Genomic DNA, 20,901 nt, shown 5'->3' with positions numbered 1-20,901 from the left:
TCCATGTAGATCTTTTCTTCTACTTGAGCCGGCGAACGTTAAAAACAACTCCTTATTAGCACAAACATGACCGGTGGCACCAGAATCCATCCACCATTCATGAGGATTTCCCACTAAGTTGCATTCGAAAAGCATAGCACACAGATCATCCGTTTTTTTCTTAGACTCAACCAGATTTGTTTGGTCTTTCTTCTTCCCTTTCTTTGGGGAACGACAATCAACCAGATTTGTTTGGTCTTTCTTCTTCCCTTTCTTTGGGGAACGACAATCCGTAGACTTGTGGCCAATCTTGTTACAGTTGAAGCACTTTTCCTTGAATTTCTTCTTGGGTTGATTACTTTCATTTCCAGCTTTCTTTCATTTTTTAGAGTTGTTTTGGTCATCTTCTACAATATTTTCTCCATTCATTGCATAATTGTCTTTTGACTTTCTTTCTGCAGTCTTATTATCTACTTCAATACGTAGTTGTACAATCAGGTCTTCGACTGACATATCCTTACGTTTGTGTTTCAAATAGTTCTTAAAATCTTTCCACATAGGTGGTAGCTTCTCTATCATTGCTGCTACTTGAAACGTTGTATTCACAACCAAACCTACAACAAAGATTATGTAAATACTAAGAACATGTTTAAACTATTTAACAAAGGTATTTGTTAAAAGCATACCTTCCGCAAGAAGATCATGGATGATCACTTGCAGTTCCTGCACTTGGGAAACAACAGACTTGTTTTCTACCATTTTGTACTCCAGGAATCTGGTAACGAAGAACTTTGTAGTTCCGGCATCCTCTGTCTTGTACTTCCATTCTAGCGCTCCCCATAACTCTTTTGTGGTCTTTGTTCCACTATACACATTGTAGAGGTCATCTTGGAGACCACTCAAGATCTAACTCCTGCAAAGGAAATCTGAGTGTTTTCAATGCTCCACAATCATGAAGCGCTCTTGTTCAGAGGTTCCCTCGGGCATCTCCGGAGCTTCCTCAAACGTGAACGTTTGAAGACCAAAAGTTGTGAGGTAGAAGAACATTTTCTGTTGTCATCTCTTAAAGTCAATACCCGCGAACTTTCCGTGTTTCTCCGCCAGTGCCATAGCCTACGAAGCATTAGTACAACTCGTCATGGCAATACTAGTTGCCGCCATAGTCATTTCTGCATCACGCATTTGACTATTAGTCGTTATTTTCCTATCACCACAAGGCAGTACCTTTAGTATATCAAAATACTTATTAAAAAGTTGCAGCAACTTTAAACACTTCTTATTTCTAGTTTAACGATGAAGTTTTTATGACTTTCAATCGTCAACCGAGTGATCTTTAACTTGTGATGAAGATTTTATGTCTTCAAATCACTAGTTAAGTTCAAACGGAATAGAAAGCTTAAAGCTTTAATCTCCAGAAAAACAAGTTATATAGATTTCGAACGTTTATTCCTTAAGATTGTTATTTTCAATATTTTTGGGTACAAGAATCTGTATGTATGCGCAACAACAACTTCAACCCAAGTTCAAGTCTACGACAAGAACACTTATGAAGTTCCTTAACACCCTCAACACAAGATTATGAATAATCTATCCAAGAGGTACGTTATTTTTCATAAATGAGATAAAATAGAAATATAAGGCCAAGTCCTCTGACTTCACGGAGTGTCCTTAAGGAATAATTCCCCTCTCTGTACCCGAGGTTGTGGAATCTTCCTCCCATGATAAAATGGCTTTCAATCCGAAAAATAGCGATACCTCTAATTATTGGATTCTTCGATCTCACTCAACAGCTTAATGATCACACAGAGTTTGTATAGAAGAGAGTATTTTTGCTGTCAAAAATCATGTCTATATCTGAGTAATATATCAGGTATTTATAACCTTAATGTGTCCTTTCAGAAAGGATGCATTAGTTCAGCAGAAAGGCACTTATTCAGTAGCAGTCACGTCCCTGCGCCTAGTCTGTGTTAACCTGCACTTGATCTGCGACCGCAGGTGACGTTTCACAATTTTCAGTAGCTTCTACACTACATCTGCACCCACAGGTCGCGTAACTGCGCTGCATCTGCGCCCGCAGGTCACCCTACAACGCGGAATAGTGTCTTTTACCTCGAAGGGTCGTACATGCGTTTGCATGGCGTCAAAATTGTAGTTTCAAATAAAATTTATCTAAAAAGGCAGATCTCATTGATCTCCAAATCCGAAGCGGTGCCGAGCGACGACAATGGCACGAGGCACCACCTTGTTCTTGCCTCACTACCCATGTAGAGTTAGTGTTCCTTATTAAAAACACTCCAAAGTTTAATTCTCCCACCAATGTGGGAGAATTAATGATCTTTCCAATTTTAAATGTACACTTTCTAATTTGGTGTTTCTTCCCTCCATCATTTTCCCTTCATTTTCCATTCACATATACACCTTGAACCCAACAGCTCAGACTAATAAGTAAAATTAGTATGTCAGTATTGCTCAGATTAATTGGTAGGTAAAATTAGACAAGCCATGACCCAGCCTAAATGTTACGTCATTTCAACTCATTCCATTTTAGCCCAAGTGCATTTAGACGAGTCAAATGACCCGCCTATTTACTATTTTAATCCATTTTAACAATCTCAATTTCAGGTCAACCTGCCCATTTGACACCCTTACTGCCACACATGTATATACGCTGTTGCTATGCTACCTGGGTGTGTCTCAAGGAGAAAACATTTCCAAGAAAATATTTTTCTAAAATATATGTGATTCTTATTTTTCATAAGTACGAGCATATGATACCATTCACTGAATCCTGCATGCGACCTACTTCAGAAGAAGATTCTAACAGCCGCAAAGCATTCAAAGCCACCACTAAGAACAATGCTGATTGATGTTAGAAAGAAACCAGCATCAGTTCTATGTTATTGCAGTACAAGCATTGGACAGAATCTAAACAAGCTTTCTTCCTCTAACTACAAGTTACAACAGAGGTTAACTCAAACGAGCAACAGGGACGCTCTCCAGGAAAACAACCTACCTAACCATCTCTCTAATAACACGTCATGAAAAGCATGAGATACAACACTAATTCTAAACCTACTATCCATTGCCCTCTAGTGTACATATCAAACATTATTAAAAAGTCCATCACTTGGGTTGTTCTTCTGAACCTTGGGCAGTCACCGAGCTAGCTTGAACATCAGCACCCGAAGGCTCAGCCTCAGAGTTGTCTGGTTTGTTTCCTCCACGTGCATCCCCTGTGCCTGAAGTTGTAAGCTGGCTACCAGCACTTGCGCCACCAAGATTGGAGTGCATTCCACTGTTGGCACCTCCAAGTTGCATACCTGTTTGTTGAGGAATACCTTGCTGCTGTCGTTGTAGTTGTTGATGCTGCTGCTGATCCTGCAGATGCTGCGGGTTGTTAAACTGCAGCGACATCTTTGGAGAAAACATGCCCTGTTGTTGAGTCATGGCGGCAGCCTGAGGGTGCTGCATGTAAAATCCTCCTTGTTGCATTGCAGGATGGGGAGTTATCTGCATCTCATGACAAACACTATAAACAAAGTGCACAGAAATCCAACAACAAAATAAACAGTGTAATCCCACAATTGGGGTCTGGTGAGGCTAGTGTGCGCAGACCTTGCCCCTACCTTGGGAGGTATAGAGGTAGTTTCTGATAGACCCTTAGCTCAAGGAAAAGCATATTAAAACAGATCGAAAAAAGAAACAACAGAAGTGAAAAAAATCATGGCAAAATACTATAGAAAGCATGACAAAGCATCCCCCCCCCCCCCCCCCCCCCCAAAAAAAAAAAACTACAGTAATAAAATAAGTTAGTTGTCACTCACTTGTGTTGGAACAGCTGGTGATTGAGGTTGAGCATCAGCAATAGCGGCTAAGTACATCAAGTTCTTCTGAAGTTTAGCCTGGTACCTAGATTATCAGGATGTCAAGTTAAATTATCAGTAAACGAGACACCATATTACAACTTCAGTTGACTGGTTAAGGAATAAGACAAATGTATCTCTCAATGAAATAGGAATATGAAGGCCACCAACCATTATCACGTACAACATAAAAATGCTGATTAGCAAACTTGATAAATATTTATTTGGATATAACACAATTAACTTCTAATGATCTAGCAAGCCATTTATGAAGAGTTAAAATGTAGAAACTTTAGTTTCTTTGTGACAATTAATGGTGATAGTTGATTGTTACGCTACATATTTATTCTCTCAAATAATGTAACACAATTAATCAATAATTATAAGTCCACATTAATGTAACAGAACTAATCAATACTTGTAAGTTATGATGATATAATTTCTGCAAGTTATCACCTCTTTCTTTATTCAATTAATCAACTACAACTCTAGCACAAACTAATTGCAGAAACATAATTGAAGCATATTTTTTAGGTGAAGAGAAAAAAGCATGTAAATGTATATCTGTTGCACGCTTGAGAAAATAACTATAATACAAAATATCAATTATGGGGGACTAATAAACAGTTCATCCATTAGCTCAAAACAAACACTCACCTAACTAATTCTCACCTCAGACCTTTTGCAAATGCAGACTCGATCCTTTAATTATCACAATGCGTCTTGCCTAAATCTACCCCTCAATCTTTCTACATACATTGTCTTAACGACACACCCAAAACCTAATAAAGCCTTCAACTCCATTACTACACCAACATGAAGACCGACATCTGGTTACAAACGTGCAAATTGGGCCTCAAGCAATTTTGGACAAATTTCATCTGGTGGTTGTTGCCTATGCTCATTTAAATCTTATATGTCACTTAAACTAGCTCTAAAACTAGTTGTGGAACTTCAATTCAAGAGCACAAAACATTTTTCCTTTAGTACATGATATCACAATTGGGACATGTCAATGCTTAAAACCAAAACAACATACAAGTCCAAGTACCAAAGGAGATCAGAGCATAGGGAAGAGGTAAATGGGAATGCCGCCACTTACTGTGCACATTCAGCTAGTTTCCCAAGATTTTGATGGTCCAATATGGCCAAAATCAATGTCTTGTTCTCATCCAGGTACTGCATTCACATAACAAAACCCGTTTTACAAGAATCCAGACACCTGAAGATATAAAGAAATACCTGAGGTGGCCACAAAACCCCTCAGCCAAGTAAGTATTTATTCTTTCAAGGTAGTTGTCATAAACATAACTGTGAACCATGCACCTATGATTCTGAAAAAGATTATTAAGTACCGACTCCGCAAATAAAATTTGTAATGATGAGTAGGGACTCATTCTCCTAGTTAAAATTGATGAAAATAATATTTGGAAATTATCAAAAGATTTTTCATCAAATGTTCAAACCCCAAGTATTCTCAAATACCATTTTACTACTTGTGTTATGCAAACAACAAATATGATCATGCTGTTCATTTCAAAAACTAATTCTTGCAAAAAGGTCCAGTTGGAACATGGGTTGACTCCTAATTGCTAGAGAAAGTATAACAACTCTTCAGTAATCATAATCATAGCCACCTTTTTGAAAATTTTGCAGGAAATTGTTTTGTGAATTTCAAAGCTTAATGCACAAATAAATAAACTAACTCATGTTTAATTAATAGATTCCCATATTAATGGACCAAGCGTCAACGTATTAATGGATTCAAAAGAGATGTACTTAAAAGATATCACTAAACTGTCAACTAATCCACAATTATTACAGCAGCACTCACAATATGTTCACAATGACGGGACAATGTCAAGAAAATCAAATAGGTGCATACTAAAGTATCATGTAACTTCGAACCTTCAAGATAAGGAGGTCACAAAAAAATTATGTCTAAAGCAATACAGATTTTTTCAAAAAAATGACTAAACAAAAATGTTTACAACAACATACCCAGTGTATTCCCACCCAGTGCGGTCTGGGAAGGGTAGAGTGTACGCAGACCATCCCACTACCTCAAGAGAAGTAGAGAGGCTGTTTCCGATAGACCCCCAGCTTAGGACCAATAACAGTATAACAAATACCAAAAGTAAGCGGATACAAACTAGTATGGTATACAAAACAAACTACCAGTATAACAAACACAAAAGATAAGTGCATAATAAACTAGTACGGGATGCAAAAAAGCCAACACCACTAACCCCAAAAACTACAGCCCCAACACTACGAACCAGAAACTCTAGACCCAAAGGAGCACTCCCCTATTACTACCATTGCGCTCCCACCCCCAACCCTTTACCCTAATCCACGTCCTCCACACCTTCCTATCAAGGATCATGTCTTCTATAAGTTGTAATTGCTCCTATCATGCCTAATCACCTCCCTCCAATATTTCTTCGGTCTACCTCTAGCCCGCCTAAAACCATCCATAGCCAGAGTCTCACACCTCCGCACTGGAGCATCAGGGCCCCTCTGCATCATACGCCCAAACCAACGTAGCCTTACTTCTCGCAACTTATCCTCCACCGAGGCAACTCCCACCTTCTCCCGAATAATCTCATTCCTCACCCTATATTTCCTGGTATGTCCACACATCCATCGCAACATTCGCATCTCCACCACCTTCACCTTTTGGATGTGGGAATTCTTAACTGGCCAACACTCCGCTCCATACAACATAGCCGTCCGGACTACCACTCTGTAGAACTTACCTTTAAGCTTCGGAGGCACCTTCTTATCACAAAGGACTCCCGAAGCGAGCCTCCACTTCAGCCACCCTGCCCCAATACGATGCGTGACATCCTCGTCAATCTCACCATTACCCTGAATTATAGACTCCAGATACTTGAAATCTTTTGGATGGCCTGAGAGTCTAGCTTCACAACCACTCCATCTTCTTGCGACATATTACTGAACTTACACTCCAAGTACTCCATCTTTATTCTACTTAACCGAAAACCTTTAGATTCAAGCGTCTATCTCCAAACCTCCAACTTATTATTAACTCCACCCTGAGTCTCGTCGATCAGAACCACATCATCTGCAAATAACATACACCAAGGCACCTCCCCTTGAATATGTTGCATCAAAACATCCATCATCAAGGCAAATAGAAACGGGCTAAAGAGTCGATCCCTGGTGCAATACTATCAAAACTGTGAAGTGCTTCGAATCTCCACCTACCGTCCTCACACGAGTGTTCGCACCATCATACATATCCTGAATCGACCTAATGTACACCATGGGCACCCTTCTAGCCTCCAAGCACCTCCAAAGAATCTCCCTGGGAACTCTGTCATATGCCTTCTCTATATCAATAAACACCATGTGCAAGTCCTTCTTCCCGTCTCGAAACTGCTCCACTAATCTCCTCACAAGGTGAATGGCCTCAGTGGTCGAGCGACCAGGCATGAAACCAAACTGATTCTCAGAGATCGTCATGATCCTCCTCATCTTCAACTCTACCACCCTTTCCCAAACTTTCATAGTATGACTCAAATACTTAATACCTCTATAGTTGTTACAACTCTGAATGTCTCCCTTGTTCTTATACACTGGAATCATCGTGCTCCACATCCATGCTTCAGGCATCTTAGCAGCTCTAAAAATAATGTTAAACAGCCTTGTCAACCACTCCAGACCTGCCCTGCTAGTGCTTTTCCAAAAGTCTACTGGAATCTCGTCTGGCCCCGTCGCCTTACCCAGCCGCATCCTGCGAATAGCTCCCTTGACCTCCTCAGCCTTGATATGCCTACAATAACTATAATCGCGACCCTCCTCAGATATCTCCAAGTCTCCCAACACAGAACCTTTGTCCCCATCGTCGTTCAAAAATTTATGAAAATAGGACTGCCACCTCTCCCTAATGAGGGCATCCTCAACCAACACTATACCATCCTTTCCTTTGATGCACTTCACTTGGTCAAGGTCACGAGCCCTCCGCTCCCTGGCCTTGGCCATCCTATACAACTTCTTATCTCCGTCTTTCTCCTCTAAAGCCGTATACAAACTCTCAAAAGCTGTTGTCTTAACCGTCGTAACAGCTAACTTAGCCTCTTTTCTAGCAACCTTATACTCATCCTTATTCTTCTGTCTTTCCTCATCATCCTTGCTCCCAACCAACTTAGCATAAGTCACCTTCTTAGACTCCACCTTTCTCTTGACCTCTTCGTTCCACCACCAGTCTCCTCGATGTTTGCCAGATCGACCTTTCGAGACACCCAACACCTCTCTAGCGGTCTCTCTAATGCAACTGGAAGTCGTCTCCACATTTATCCACCCCCCTCTACTCTCCCAAGCCCCCTACTCTTCAACTTCTCTTCCATCTCCAAAGCACTAGCCAAAGTCAGGCTCCCCCACTTAATCCTGGGTCGCGCCTCCCTACTTCTCTTCTTTTTGCCCTTATCGATAACCAAGTCCATCACCAACAACTATGTTGAGTCGAGAGATTCTCGCTAGGTAAAGAAAAATGTTTGACAAAGACAAATTCACACAACTCCTTTATTTTTGTAAACAATAAAGAAAAAAACAAATATTTTCCATTATTTGGATCATCCAAACCTAGCTGCACTTGAGCCGAGGGTCTTTAAGAAACAACCTCTCTATCTCCTCGAGGTAGTGGTAAAGCCTGCATACACTTTACCCTCCCCGAACCTCACTTGTGGGATTTATGGTATTAATCTAGGGGTGTCTTGTTTCTTGTATCATTCTGTTGTGTGGTTTTATGTCTTTTGTTTGTTATACTGGTGTTTGTCCTGAGCCAGGGGTCTATTGGAAACAACCTCTCTCTACTTCAACTGAAGTATTGGTACGGACTGTGTACACTCTACCCTCCGCAGACCCCACTTTGTGGGAGTATACTTGTATGTTGTTGTTGTTGTAGTAGTAGTATCCAAACCTATATAAATTGTGAAAGCTAAGAAACTAAAGAATTACGATCAAGATAGAGATAGTGGTCCTTAATAACTTGTTTCTATTAGAGTGGACTGGTGCGGAGCAATCAATAATGCTCTATGCTGCTTGGATTCTTCAAAATCCCTGCCGCACCAATGTTGACACGACATGGGTGTGGGTGTTGGTGTGGGATCCACTATGGATTTTATCAACTTATCTTGGATGTTGGATCCACTCCTGATTATATCAACTTATATTAGGTGCTTTGACTAGATCTACAACCAAGAACTAAAGATTACAACAACATACCCAATGTATTCCCACATAGTGGGGTCTTAGGAGGGTAAATTGTACGCAGTCCATACCACTACCTCCAAAGAAGTAGAGAGGTTGTTTCCGATAGACGCCCGGCTCAGGACAAAAGGACAGTGAACAAAGTCGTAATAAAATATGAAACAAGATGAAATAATCACCCAAACCCTCCTAAATAGAAACTCCAACCTATGTGCAAAGCCCTACGACTACTAGCAAAGCTACACCAAAGCACTCCTATCTACTGGCAACGACTCACCCACATGCACTAGCCCACTAGCCTAATTCACGTCCTCCGTACCTTCCTTTCTAAGGTCATGTCCTCAGTGAGCTGCAACTGCTCTATGTCATGTCTATCACCTCCCTCAAGTATTTCTTCGACCTACCTCTACTCCGCCTGAAAACATCCAAAGACAATCTCTCACACCTATGGACTAAGTCATTAGTGTCCCTCCTCATCACATGTCCAAACCATCTCAACCTCACTTCCCGCATCTTGTTTTCCACCGAAGCCGCTCCCATCTTTTCCCAAATAGTCTCATTTTTAACCCTATCTCCCCTAGTAAGCCCACACATCCAACGCAACATCCTCATTTCCGCCACCTATTGCCATTGTATAAAGTTTGCCTTTAAGCTTGGGAGGCACCTTATTAACACACAACTCTCGAGACGAGCCTCCATTTCATCCATCCTGCCCCAATAAGGTAAGCGACATTCTCATCAATCCCTCCACTCCCCTTAATCATAGACCCATGATACTTAAAACAATCCCTCTAACAAACAACCTGAAATCCCACTTCACTATCACCTCGTCCTCCTACATCAAGTCACTGAATTTGCATACCAAGTACTCCGTCTTAGTCCTACTTAACCTGAACCCTTTAGACTCCAGGGTTTGTCTCTGTAAAGAATAGATCTTGGGCCTAACTCAACCTCAAAAGCTAGCTCATGAGGGGAGGATTGTCCAAGTCAATATAAGGAGACCAATTATCCATTCCTTTTTCCGATGTGGGATACTTAACACTTCCCGCACGCCTAGGCCTCATTAACTGGAGAGTGGACAATATAATATAGGGGCCCAACATCGGTGAACAAAGATTTGGGATAGGTCTGGCTCTGATACCATGTAAAGAATAGATCTTGAGCCTAACTCAACCTCTAAAGCTAGTTCATGAGGGGAAGATTGTCCAAGTCCATATAAGGAGACCAATTATCCATTCCTTTCCCGATGTGGGATACTTAACAGTCTCCAAACCTCCAATTTATCATTAACAACCCCACCACCGAGTCTCATCAATCAAAATTACATCATCCACAAATAGCATACGCCAAGGCACCTCTCCTTTAATACACCGCGTCAAAACATCCATCACCAAGGCGAATAAAAACGGGCTAAGAGTGGATCCCTGGTACCCTGTCAAAACAGAGAAATGCTCTGAATCTCCTCCCACCGTCCTCACCTAAGTTTTTGCTCCATCATACATATCCTCAATAGATCTGACCAATCTGGCCTCCAAGCATCTCCAAGAACTAAAGACTGATAAACTTAAATAACGAGTGACAATCAAGATAGAGAGATTGATTCTTAACAACCTATTTTTGTTAAGGATGGACTGGTGTGGCACAATCACTAATGATCTATGTTGCTCAGACTCTTTCAAAATCCACACAACATGGGCGTGGGTATGGATCCACTCAAGATTTTATCAACTTGTCTTGGGTGCTTTGACTACATCTACTACCGAAAAGTAAAGATTGGGTTATTTGGTTTGATTTTTGGGTATATGTCATATATATGTGTATATATATTAAGTGTGAGAATCCTTTGTTATTACACGAGATATCTTATGAATAAAATATTAGGTGTTTGTAAAGAATAAAATTTTACAAGTTTTAGTTCAATAGCTTTAAGTTTAAAAAAAAATATTGCTTTAGACATAACTTAAAACCTGCATGTAGGTTACGCATCAAGGCAGTGCAACCAGGGGCGGATCTACATGGAGCTCAGGGGGTTCACCCTTCGTCGAAAAATTACACTGTCTACATAGGATCGAAATTTTGTTTTACCTTATACATATTAGGTACTGAACCCCTTTACACAAGGCTAAAGCTTGATTCAGTGGTGAAAGTGGTGAAAGGGTACAGAATTTTTCAATCCACGTGGGTGGGTAACACCATGTTTTTCAATCTTTTATTAGCTTATGAATTAAATCCCTAATTACTTTCTTGCTCTCTCACATTCTGTCCCCTTTTGTTTTCTCCTCTCTTTCACTTTCAAGGTTACTAATTTGATGGTTAGACTTCTTTTTCTGGTTTTTTCCAAAATTATAGTATATACTTTTGTTTGTTGTTTATCTATTTTGACCGATTTAAAATATTTACATCTTCTATCCTTACAATTAAGGAAAAATTAGTATTAGTTTTATCATGTTAATATATAAACAATTTATACGTAAAGTACAATTCCGGTAACTTATTACATTTTTTATGTAGTTTCTAAATATGTAAATTATTTTTAAAAAAGTTTAAAGATTGTACGTCTGAATGCAAATCAAAATAAACTGTCTAGCTCGCTCAAATCAAATCTGACCCGACCCGCTTATATCTTATCCGACCCGCTTACTTTTGAGGTCGTGCTAACATGCTTAGTTAATTTTTTAAACCCCCTTAATAGAAATCCTGGATCCGCCATTGAGTGCAACCCCATTTCCGTCGCAGGTTTTGAACTTTCAAGCCAAAGGTAGACCCCACACCTGAGATGGAAATTGATGATAAAAACTGTGAAACGAGTACTTGAACCTGCAAAAGAACAGTTGGTTGATGGGGTTGGAAACTATATTTGATCCTATTGGCTCCACTAACATTAGCTTGGTTTGGTGATGGAGTTCTATGCCATATAGGAAGCCAGGTTTTGAATTGGATGGAGAATACAGTGTCAGAGTTCAAGACAGGGTGGCCAACTTCTCTTATTAGATCATAAATTCATAGATGGGTTTTACTGAAATACCGCCTTGCTATGTGGCCATCTTCCACCGGCTTTGCGGACGGGATTCCTTGACCACCTGGATCAGGAACACTGAGTATTCACTCAGGTGACGAAATGGGGCCAACTTTCAGCTACCCACTAAAGTTTTGCTGCATAAAGTTACAGCAATAAACATCATACCAGAATGTTCTTTGATCAGCCGACTTATAAACCATTTTTAAGCCGGTACATTCCCTGATATAATACCTTAAAGGTTGAGCTAAAGGAAAAAGGGATGAATACCTCCCTGGACTTCTCCTGGATTTCCACACATATTTTGTTGGAGTCCTATCACCCCCTTCAACTTTTTCGATGTGAAAGTATTTCCACCCTAAGAATTGATATGGCATAAGTTGTCGATGCACCTCCATCAAACATGTGTGAGACAAAAGGAACCCCAAAAATATAGCCTCCTAATACGCTACATGTCCAAAAGATAAGATTTTTTCAATTCTTTTTTTTTTTTTTTTCAAAAGCCCCTTCTTCTCAAATCAGAAACAACCAATGTAACCATTTCCTCTTCAATTTTCCATCATTAGTTACAATAATATACTCAATGAATCCCACAAATGGGGCCCGAACAGAGTGGTGTCAATGCAGCATTACCCTACCTTGTGAAGGTAGAGTGGTTGTTTCCGATAAACCCTCGGCTCACGTAATGCATATGGGCAATCAAGTATGCAAAGCAAACACAGAGTGAAGAAGTCATACTACACAAACAATGGAGGAGAGAACATTAGCAACTAACAAGTAATACAGTAATCAAAGCAAAGGAAACTGAAAAATAACAGAACTAAGCCTCGACCTCCATATTAGGGTCAGCTCGACTACCTACAAACCCTTTACCCTAATCATCAACCTCTATAGCTTCCTATCTAGGGGTCATGTCATTGGTAAGCTGCATGTGCCATGTCCTGTCTCACCTCTCCCTACCACTTCTGCAGCCTACCTCTACCTCTCTTGATGCCACCATACCAACCTCTTGCACCTCCTCACTGGAGCATCTATATGCATCTTCTATTCACATACTTGAATCATCTCAGTAGCCACTCCTAGCTTATACTGGATATTCTTGTTCCTAATCCTATCTCTCCTAGTGTGCCCCTTCTCAACATCCTTATTTCTACTTTATTTCTGCTACCTTCATCTTCTGGAAAAAGGAAAAAAAGAGTTTTTTACCAACCAACACTCTTGTCTCACACCACAGCGATCTGATCACCACTTTATAAAACTTACCCTTTAAGGCTTGGTGTACAGTGGGAACTCACTGGGTATGTTGTTGTTGTAAGGCTTGGTGCACATTCTTATCTCACAAGACATTGGATACGAACCTCTATTTCATCCGCCCCTCTTCAATACGATGTGTAACATACTCGTCAATCTCCCAACTTCCTTGAATTATTGACACCCAATATTGTAGTTTCAGTGGTGGCAAGAATTGGCCGGGAGGAAAACCCAAAACTTAGGGATAATTCGCACAAGTCGCAACTGGAAAAGAAAGAAGTTTTTTGCAACTATAAGGAACCAAGCAATTAAATTCAGCCACAAAAAAAAGGGTAGAGGAAGAGCTGGCACATAAAGGATTCAGAGATGGAGAAACCAATAAGGCGTGGGATTCTTTTTACAGCAAAGAAACAATATTATAATGCAAGCGAGGAATAAGAGAGAAGAGTGGGTGGTGTTTGCATCTATCAACACTGTGGTTTTGCAAATTGATGTTGTGATGGAGGAAGGTACTATGTAATTGAGCGACTGAGGTATATGGTGGGTTTTTGTTGATTGTGTTTGTGGGAATACACTGGGTATGTTGTTGTAGTTATTGTTATTGTGTTGTTGATGTGTTTATATATTTTATTCCTTTCCTGTAAAATTCCACCACAGCTATCATGTTTCACAACCTTCACCATCACAAAAAAGCTCAGGCCACATAGAGAATTATACCACTCATCTCTCATCTTCTCCATTACAATAAACCCCTTTCTTCCGCTAGAACACCCAATAGTACACTGAGTACCTGACCTGGACCACTACATTCAATTAAAGCCACCACCTTTACAAAGTCAAGACCGTCACTTGCATCCTTCTATTAGAGCTAAGACCAGCTATAATTCTATGATGAAATAACTATGAAAGTATCTGAGTATTTGTCATATAATCCAAATGATTTAACTTACCAAGTTAACATAACCTGCCACCTGATTATCAAATAAAGAAACTATTTAAGACTATTAGGACATTACCCCAATTTAATCCAACCCAGGTTCTATGCAACACTAGATTTGCCAAAAATATGGTAATCTTCTCCATCTCAACTACTATACAATAACATACCCAATGTAGTCCCCTCAAGTGGATCTAGGAAGAGTAGGATGTATACAAACCTAACCCCTACTTTGTTGGGGTATAGAGGTTATTTTGATAGACCCTCGACTAGAAAGAGAAGTTTAGCAAAGTAGCAAGATACAAAGTAAATGAAATAGCATATAGTAGCAAACATAGAAGAATAAGAAACTAAGAGGTCGTTTGATACATCGGATAAGGAAACTAATCCCAGGATGAACTTTATCCCATATTTGGTATGGTATTTAACTAATCAAGGGACTATTTTATCCCATCGCTCGTACTAAAATGGTGGGATTACTATCCCATATGAAAGGTGGGATAATACAGTCCCATGGAATAGCCCTACTTATCCCATTCGATGTACCAAACGACCCCTAAGGGATTACTAACTACTTCTACCAATAGGAGGGGAAGGGATGAGGCTAGTCCTCTGCCTCTTCCATAAACAGTAGGGCAAAACCCAACTACCTACTAACCGTCTATTCTGACGCTCAACCTCCACACCTTCCTATCTAGAGTCATGTAGGAGAAGCATTAACTTCTATTATTTGCAGAAAGATTTGTCCTTAGGAGTAGGGAGGAATACTTCCAAACCCCCACTTACTTTTTTGAAAGATAAAGACTGTAAAACTAATACGTTATTTTTTTTTTGGTTTCCCAAGGTATCCCCACCAAGGACTAATCCTCCGCGGATCTGAGCTCCATTTAAGGGTAAATTAATACGTTATTACCAACTCTTTGAAGTAGAGCCAAATAAAGTACTTACTAGTTTTTATCCTTTTGAAATAAAAAACAATAAATTCAACAGCATTATTAGTACCATTTATCACACATTAAACTACAGTTGTAAAGTGTTTCTTCAACACTGACAGTCATCCAAATTGGAACCTTAAAACAAATTAAAAATTCTGGTAATTTCAACTTTCTTGCCTTCACTGTGTTTTGGAACCAGCCTCTGGTAGTAATGCAAGGTAACGCTGCGTACAATACACCCTTGTGGTGGGCCCTTCCCGGACCCTGCGCATTGCGGGAGCTTAAGTGCACCGGGCTGCCTTTTTTTTTTAGCCTTCACTGTGTTCTGAGGTACTTAAATTCAAGAAAATCCCTCTATGGTCAAAGCTTACTTTCCTTTCTAATCAATTTCAAACAAAGGACCTTTTCCTTTTCTTACAAGTCTTAGTTTCAACTTGTCACAAGATTCAAAAGTTCTTTTTACTTTCTTAAACTTCGTATCACGTCAAAAACAGACAATCAAATTTAAACCAACGAAGTACTAACAAAAGATAATAACAATACCTTTTGAATCTGGTCAGTAGTGACATTAGGAGGAGGAAAAGAGGGCATCACTGGAATCATGCCTGCTGGTTGCTGCATCCTTCTATACTTACTGCTAAACACTGCTCTTAATTATGATTCTTTAAGAAACCCTAAGCTATAATTAAAAAACAATTGGCTGACAATAAAGCTTTTCCCAAATTTTTGATACCTCAATTTATTCAAACTTCAACATGCAAGGTGGGATGAAGAAAGAAAATGGGGGATTTTGAGAGTGGGGGGTTAGTTGGAAGAGAAGGGTGGGGGATGCTTCTCGAAAGTTGCAACCTTTAAGGTATCATGTGAACTCCATTCAACTGTCCCAAATGTGTGTTTTTTAAAAGAAAAAATTTAGTTCTTTCTTTTTTTTTCCTTCCATTTTTTTCAACCAAACTTAAATCCATTTGACCATAAAAAATGCAAGTCATTTCTACGAAAAATTTTGAAAAAATTTGAATGGAAATACAGTTTGTCATTTCCTGAAAAAATTATATGGCAAAAATCTCAAATTCTCAAAAACTAGAAAAAAAGTAATTTTTGGATCAAATTTTAATTTTTGGATATTTTTAAAAATTTTATTTACTCCAAACTTATACTTTTATAGAAAAAACACCATTAATTATTCCTCTCAACCGTAATCTATCTCCAACCAATTCTCATTAATAAACCGCCGCTATCTATAGGGAATTGAGATAATCTATAATTTTTTTAATCATAAAACATAATTACCACGGAACATCTTCATTATAAAGTGATAATATAAACTTATAGGAGTTCGAAGCCTAAAGGGTAATTTTTCTCATTCAGGGCTTATCCTAAAAAGGTCAACGTCGTTAGCTAATGATAAAGTACAAGGTGGGGAGACTATTTTGCCTTATAAGACAATTGAGTTAACACACCTTACAAGCTTTTCATTTTATTTTCCAGATAAATAGGATAACTAAGATAGACTGTGCTCATAACAACATTTATATTTTTCATTACTGATGTTACCATTAAACATTACAAGAAAAAATTTGAAAATTATAGGTACAGATTTTTTAAGCACATTTATGTTAGAAATCAGTAGGGATACTGATGCAAGGATAAAAAACACATTATTTTACCATCTTTTGCCTTACATTTGTTTTCTTCTTCATGTTGTCTTGAGCTTAAATAATGTGATTTATACTTGTGTTTCGTAATTTGCTTATGTAGGAGTTTCTTGAGGCATTTGGAGCTCAAACAAGACGAAAAAGTTTGCCAAGGAACCAAATACAACAAAGGGAGGATCTATGTCGCAACGCGTAGAAAAACGAGCGAAAAATGGTCAAGTAGAGAGTGACTTGCACCACTGCTACAAAGCACGCAGCGGCGCAGATTTGTGCTGCTTTTTGAAAACTCACCCAAAAGCAGGGGGTGGCGCAGGTTTCGGTACTTCTCTGGATTTCAGTTGTTCCTTATGACATAGCTCGCTCTGTGGGTTGTGGCGCGAACCAAGACTTGTCCCAACTCGATTGGGATTGATTTTTGATATTGTAAGGATTCCTAAACTCTATATAAACCCCCTCCATGTGGTGTTTATGATAACCATCTAATTTGGGGAAGCCAAAAGGTAGGGCAAAGCTCAAGAACAAGGTTTAGCTTATTTCTTTTATTTTATTTTATTTTTGACTATTGCCTAGTAAATACATGAAATCTCTTCTTCCAAAGAGATTCATGAGTAGCTAAACCTCTTAATTTCTAAGTGGTTGAACATGAAAGTTGTGACTTGAATATCATATTATCTATTTTGATTTTCATCTATTGAGTTATTTATTTCTTCTTGCTTTCAATTATTCATTTGATTGATCACCTTGCGAATATTATTTAGGGCTTGTTTGTTGGATTTGAAAAAGGGAATGACAAGTATAAAAAAGTGGAAATAGGGCTAGTTTGTGAACCTTATAGGAAAAGGGAATCGATTAGTCATTAAGGACAGAAATATACCTTGTGACCTAGCTTAGTTAAAACAGATGATATCTTTATGCACATCACTATTGTGAAAAATAATGGAGAAAATATTATTATTGAATTGTGTGTCTACATAATTACATTGACACCCTATTTATAAACACTACATTACAATCCTTTTTCACGTAGGATTTTGTATACTATTCCTATTATTACTCATATTCTAACACTCCCCCTCAAGCTGATGCATACAAGTCATATATACCTAGTTTGTTACAAATATAATTAATACGAGGACTGGTGAGGGACTTGGTGAAGATATCTTCAAGTTGATCACTTGACTTCACAAATATTGTAACAATATCTCCCAAGAGTATCTTTTCTCAGATAAAGTGACAATCAATCTATATGTGTTTGGTCCTCTCATGGAACACCAGATTAGATGCAATATGAATAGCTACTTGATTATCACATACAAGCTCCATCTTACCAGTTATTCCAAATTTTAGTTCTCTCAGCAATTGTTTGATCCAAACCAGCTCGCAAGTTGTTGCAACCATTGCTCGATATTCTGCTTTGGCACTAGATCGAGCAACCACACTCTATTTCTTACTCTTTCAGGACACCAAATTACCTCCTACTAAAACACAATATCCGAATATAGAGCGTCTATCAGAAAGTTATCCTGCCCAATCGGCATCTGTATATCCAATGATATGCTCATGGCCTCGATTCTCGAAGAGTAGTCCTTTACATGAAGATGACTTTATATGTCGCAAAATACGAACAACTGCATTCTAATGACTATCACGGAGGAAGTTATAAACTGACTTACAATATTTATAGGAAAAGAGATGTCAGGTCTAATCACTGTGAGATAATTCAACTTTCCAATCAACTGCTTATACCTTCCAGGATCACTAAGTGGCTCCCCCTATAGTGGCAGAAGTTTAGCATTTAGATCCATAGAAGTGTCAATGGGTCGACATCCCATCATTCTTTTCTTCTCAAGAATGTCTAAAGTATACTTGCGTTAAAAAATAACAATACTTGATCTGGATTGAGCAACCTCAATACCTAGAAAGGTCTTTGGTCTGGAAATACTGAAAGAGATATTGCTTCAAGTTAGTGATACCATCTTGAGCATTGCCGGTGATAACAATATTGTCTACATAAACCACCAGATAAATACACAGATTTGGTTTAAAATAGCGATAAAATACTAAATGATCAGCTCCATTACGAATCATGCCAAACTCTTGAATAACTGTGCTAAACTTATTGAACCATGCTCGAGGGGACTATTTCAAACCATAGAGTGACTTGCGCAATCGATATACAAGGCTACTAGACTCCCCCTAACAAAACCAGTTGATTCCTTTATATAGACCTCTTCCTCAAGATCACCATGCAGAAAAGCATTCTTAATATCAACACGAGATTGGCACGAGTGCGGACATTTCCACAGTTTCTAATTTGGTCAAACGATTTTGGACTCGTTGACCAAATTCAAGAAGAAATTTGAGGGAAAATATTAGATAAGTCGGTGACTTACCTGAAAAATTCGAAGCAACGACTACACCGATGAACTGTAAGGTTAACAAACAGAAATGGTGTTGTCAAAATGCCTTGTCGACGTGTTGATGATCGACGACGACGAATGGTAGGAAGAAACGGTAACTATTTCTCGGCGATGTTGTACGTATTTCTCAGCGACAGCATATGTATTTCTCATTGTTGGTCATTTTGTCGGTTCAACTATCAGCTTTATTTAATTATGTTATATATTTATTTTTTAAAGTAATAACAACAACCAATATAGCGGTTTTGTTTTTATGTCGGTTCACTACATTTATGTTGTTCTACACTCCATGTCGTTCTTGTATTTTTTATTTAAATTTTTTATGACATAAAATAATTTATATCAATATTTGGTGAACAAATGTAAGTTAAATTTTTGGAAAAAAGTTTCTAATATTAATACTATTCCTAATTGAAAAGTAAAATCAAAGACAAAAGTAACTAAAAATAGTAAATTAACTAAAATAAATAAATCCTAATCCCTATGTGTCGAGGAAAATTAAATTGATTTAAATTAGGAAAATTCTAAAATTGTCTTCATCGTAACATTATAAATAGAACCTCTGTCAGAAAAAAATTTAACATAAAATTTGATTATTCTTTATCAAATAATATGGCATCATCCGCATCGGGTAGTCAAAAGGGAAAAGGTCCTATAAGACCAACAAAAAGTATAGGAGCAACTTTTGATGACAAACCATTATAGAATCATGTAAAAGTAATTTCAACTACTCCCAATGGTGGTGGAAATAGAACATAGTCATGTAACTATTGTAATAAACAAGTTACTAGATCATATAATAGAGTTAAAGCACATCTCTTAAGATTATCGGGTCATGGAGTTCAAATATGTAGCGAAGTTTAAGGTGATACATTGAGAATTTTGAAGATGGAGCATGAACAAGCTGAAAAGAAAAAATCTTTAGTTTAAGCTGATTTACTTCAAAATAAAAAAAGAAAGAGTTCAGAAAATGGAGCTATAGGAAAATCTTTTGGTATCCATGAGAGGAATACTGCCGACAAATTAGCAGCTAGAATGTTCTACGCATCAGGTTTATCGTTCAATTTTGCCAATTCTCTATACTTAAAAAAATATTCAAAGTTTTTAGCTAAAAATTCCATCCCCAACTATATTCCCCCATCGTATAATAGGTTGAGAACAACTCTTTTGGATAAAAAACACTTACATCAATAGGAAGTTGCAACCAATTAAAGATACATGAAAAAAGAAAGGATTGTCGATTTGTTCGGATGGATGGAGTAACAACCTTTGATCAATATATTGGCCTCATCTAGTGGGGGCCCAATGTTTTTAAATTCAATAAATTCTAGTGGGTGCACGAAGGATGGAGAATATATTGCTAATTTGTTTATTTAAGCAATAGAGAAAATAGGTCCAAATAATGTTGTTCAAGTTGTTACAGATAACGTAAGTAATACGAAACTTGCTGGTACTATGGTGGAGGAAAAATATCCTCATATATTTTGGACTCCTTGTATTGTTCATTGTTTGAATCTAGCTTTGAAAAGTATGTGTCAACCGTCTGATAAATCATCTCACTTTGCTAATTGCCACTGGATCTCAGAGTTACTTAGTGAAGTGAGTAATTT

General features: G+C 38.3%; 1 protein-coding gene across 1 annotated transcript; it reads right to left on the bottom strand.

Moving 5' to 3' along the window:
• Positions 1-2,827: 2,827 nt before the first annotated feature.
• LOC107845546 (GRF1-interacting factor 3) lies at positions 2,828-16,487 on the bottom strand. The gene is made up of 4 exons (XM_016689931.2): positions 15,760-16,487; positions 4,945-5,021; positions 3,804-3,888; positions 2,828-3,489 (listed from the first exon to the last, which is right to left on the bottom strand). The coding sequence occupies exons 1-4, from the start codon at positions 15,835-15,837 to the stop codon at positions 3,103-3,105; spliced, it is 627 nt and encodes a 208-aa protein (XP_016545417.1). The 5' UTR covers positions 15,838-16,487; the 3' UTR covers positions 2,828-3,102.
• Positions 16,488-20,901: the final 4,414 nt, after the last annotated feature.

The sequence above is a fragment of the Capsicum annuum genome, chromosome 10, assembly GCF_002878395.1.
Source record: "Capsicum annuum cultivar UCD-10X-F1 chromosome 10, UCD10Xv1.1, whole genome shotgun sequence".
NCBI classification, from domain to species: domain Eukaryota; kingdom Viridiplantae; phylum Streptophyta; class Magnoliopsida; order Solanales; family Solanaceae; genus Capsicum; species Capsicum annuum.
The sequence above is the reverse complement of the archived record's forward strand: the minus strand, read 5'-3'. Positions and strand labels throughout refer to the sequence as shown.

Excerpts from the sequence above, each read along its gene's own strand:
- LOC107845546 (XM_016689931.2), bottom strand. The coding sequence starts at position 15,837 with ATGCAGCAACCAGCAGGCATGATTCCAGTGATGCCCTCTTTTCCTCCT. Across the intron at positions 3,889-4,944 it reads AAACTAGCTGAATGTGCACA|GTACCAGGCTAAACTTCAGA; the intron begins GTAAGTGGCGGC and ends CTGATAATCTAG. Across the intron at positions 3,490-3,803 it reads CACCAGCTGTTCCAACACAA|ATAACTCCCCATCCTGCAAT; the intron begins GTGAGTGACAAC and ends CATGAGATGCAG.